At 46.1% G+C, this 2,500-nt stretch overlaps 1 protein-coding gene and 1 long non-coding RNA gene across 2 annotated transcripts in view; one reads left to right on the top strand and one right to left on the bottom strand.

Annotated features, from left to right (window-relative positions):
* Positions 1-795: 795 nt before the first annotated feature.
* Positions 796-2,500, bottom strand: part of LOC119575421 — a 158,999-nt gene continuing 157,294 nt past the window's right edge. Inside the window, exon 3 of the long non-coding RNA XR_005228979.1 lies at positions 796-1,212. This is a non-coding gene — a long non-coding RNA (uncharacterized LOC119575421). The remainder of the gene's footprint in view (positions 1,213-2,500) is intronic.
* The window catches only part of LOC119575420 (homeobox protein araucan-like), a 108,910-nt gene continuing 107,978 nt past the window's right edge, over positions 1,569-2,500 (top strand). The window contains exon 1 of the mRNA XM_037923027.1: positions 1,569-1,800. Coding sequence (XP_037778955.1) covers positions 1,750-1,800 — 51 coding nt within the window. The 5' untranslated portion in view covers positions 1,569-1,749. The remainder of the gene's footprint in view (positions 1,801-2,500) is intronic.

The following is a 2,500-nucleotide window of genomic DNA, read 5'->3' as shown; positions in this document are numbered from 1 at the left end:
CATAGGTTCATATTACTGTAAGCTGTCTAACATAACAGAAAAAAACACTTGTGGATGTACTATTCATATCAACGGTTTATAGATGAAATTATGATAAAGTCGTAAATATGTGCGCAAAATACCACCTATCGCCGACGATGTCTTTTAAACTAGTTACAGTTATTCCGATATTCAGTATTAGAAAAAAGGTACCTCAGGAATACAAAGCAAATGTTTTATAAGAATGCATTTCAAAATCTGGAAAATATAACCAATCCTAACTTGACCGATTGACAAACCCCTAACTCTCCTATCACCCTGAGATTACCTGGACAAATTCATGTCGTCTGAACAAGCTTAATCCCATTATCCTCTTATTAACACGTAAGTATTCCTGAGTAAGTATTCGCCGTCCCCTCCTGTTCTTCATTCTCCCGGAAGCCCTACTTGTATCAACAACCTGAAAAAAGTGCTAATGAAGGTAACCCAGAAGAGTCCACGTCTCGGCTTTGGACGTTATAACAAATTAATGATCACCGGGAAGAACATTAGGCTTCGCTATTTCTCGTGTAGAAGGGAACATTTTTATCTAGTCACTTGTGATAAAAGAATCTGATGTTCATTGGGGAATCATTTGGAACAGTCTTCAGTTCCTTTCATATGATGTTTTGTCGTATAATTCTGAAATTACATTTGGTGTCTGGCGATGTTTCTAGATGATTCTGATGCAGACGATCCGGTGGGTAAATGATAACGAAAACCCCTTACATTCTCAGTAGTACTTACTCATTTATTTTTGGTTAGTAACAGCTAAAACAGAAAAAGTAGGATATAAAAAAAACTCCCCTAAATTGTAAAACCTTGTGAAGCAGCGTGTTTACAAAGGCAATGTTGTTTTGTACTGTTTGTAATGACATTCTCTCAGGTCTCTAGGGCGTCACGCCATGGCCCGACGTTTTGCTATCATTTCTCTAGAGATTCTGAAATACCTGAAGATCTGCAACTAAGCCTGCTGTCCTGGGATAATGTCACTTCTTGGATTTATGTTCTTTGGATAAACGTCGATGGCATTCACGAATAGTAGATTCGGACATTTTCCCCGCTAATGGATGTGTGAAGTCGCTATTTCTTATCATTTCTTCAGTGGTCAGTGCAGGGGCTGTAGAGGCATTTCCCCCACACTATTTTAGGTATTCGTTGATTCATTAAGTACCTCGGATAGCTGTCACAAATCTGAAAATGTCATTTACAAAGTGAGTCATTCATGAAAAATCAGTGTACTTGTGTATTTCTGTTTGCCAAACACATGTCGAAAATATTAGGCAGACAGTCCTACGATATGTTCCACTCATTCTCTGTCCCATCCCAAGATGCCAGTGAGGCGTAACCAATAGGAGGCGTTCGAATCATAGAAGAACCAATCAGCGAAAAGATTAGTTAAAAGAGAGAGATGGGGCTGACGCTCGACCCAATCCGCGGCATTCCCCAGCGCGAGGCTCCACCCCGCGAGCCGAGGCCCCGCCCCATTGGCTCGCTTGTATGGAGTTAGTGGAGGACGTGTTGTATGTTGTTAGTCTTGTGTATGTCGGACACCAGTGACCAGTTGTGTCGCCTGTGTTGGCCAGTGACCGCTCGGTGGCCAGTGTAGATGGAATGTGTAATTAGTGAGAGTAACACTTTGCAACATACACATCACTAAAGTGCGCTAGATCAGGCCTACAGGCGGTAGTGGACAATATCACCGTAGGGCTGGATCCTTCACACAAAACCATGTCTGCCTACACCCAATTCGGCTACACCTACCCAACGCCAGCTTCACAGGTAAGCCCGAGTACCACCTGAGGGGCACCTTAGGGGCTCTCAAGGGGTCCGGGGCCCCCTCACGACCCCTCAAGGCCCCGTGTGGCTCTGAGACTCACCGTAAAAATGCCGTCTTTTTATATGCTTTGCCGTGCGCATGTCGGTAATATGAATCAATAATTCATATTTTTCCCCGCCCCCTTGAGTCGAGACCGATGCCAGATTGGCACTGAGGCGCTGGCACAGGGAAAAGGACCTCTCAGACTCCCAATTAGCAGCGCGATCAACATCCTCGCCCCCAAATATATTACCGAACTCGAGCGCGGGATCGATGCAAGGAGGAGGAGGCGGTGGTGGCCGCCGAGGTGGTGGTGGAGTAGCGGGCCGCGCCACCACCTCATATTTGCTCCTTGTACTCGCTCTCTGTGTTCACATGAGGTGAGGGAGTGACACGCTGGTTTTCTCACGCCCCTGCAATATGTCCTGGTGTCACGCTCACGCCTCAATGCCTCTCTATCAGCCACACGGGCCGCCGCGACTCCGTAACAATGTCCACAAGTCGATTGATCGATTCACGTGCCGGATGAATGTACCTCGGAGTGTAAACAAAGTAAAAAGAAATGGGAGTAGACTCGCTGCGCCCATAGATCGCGGCCACTCGAAGGGAGGCGAGGGAGACGAAGATCATCCTGAGTAGGTGCGCGAGGGGAACGCTGTAGAA

Source organism: Penaeus monodon, chromosome 7, assembly GCF_015228065.2.
Source record: "Penaeus monodon isolate SGIC_2016 chromosome 7, NSTDA_Pmon_1, whole genome shotgun sequence".
NCBI lineage: Eukaryota > Metazoa > Arthropoda > Malacostraca > Decapoda > Penaeidae > Penaeus > Penaeus monodon.
Note: the sequence above shows the minus strand (reverse complement) of the source record. Positions and strands in the feature narration are given on the sequence as shown.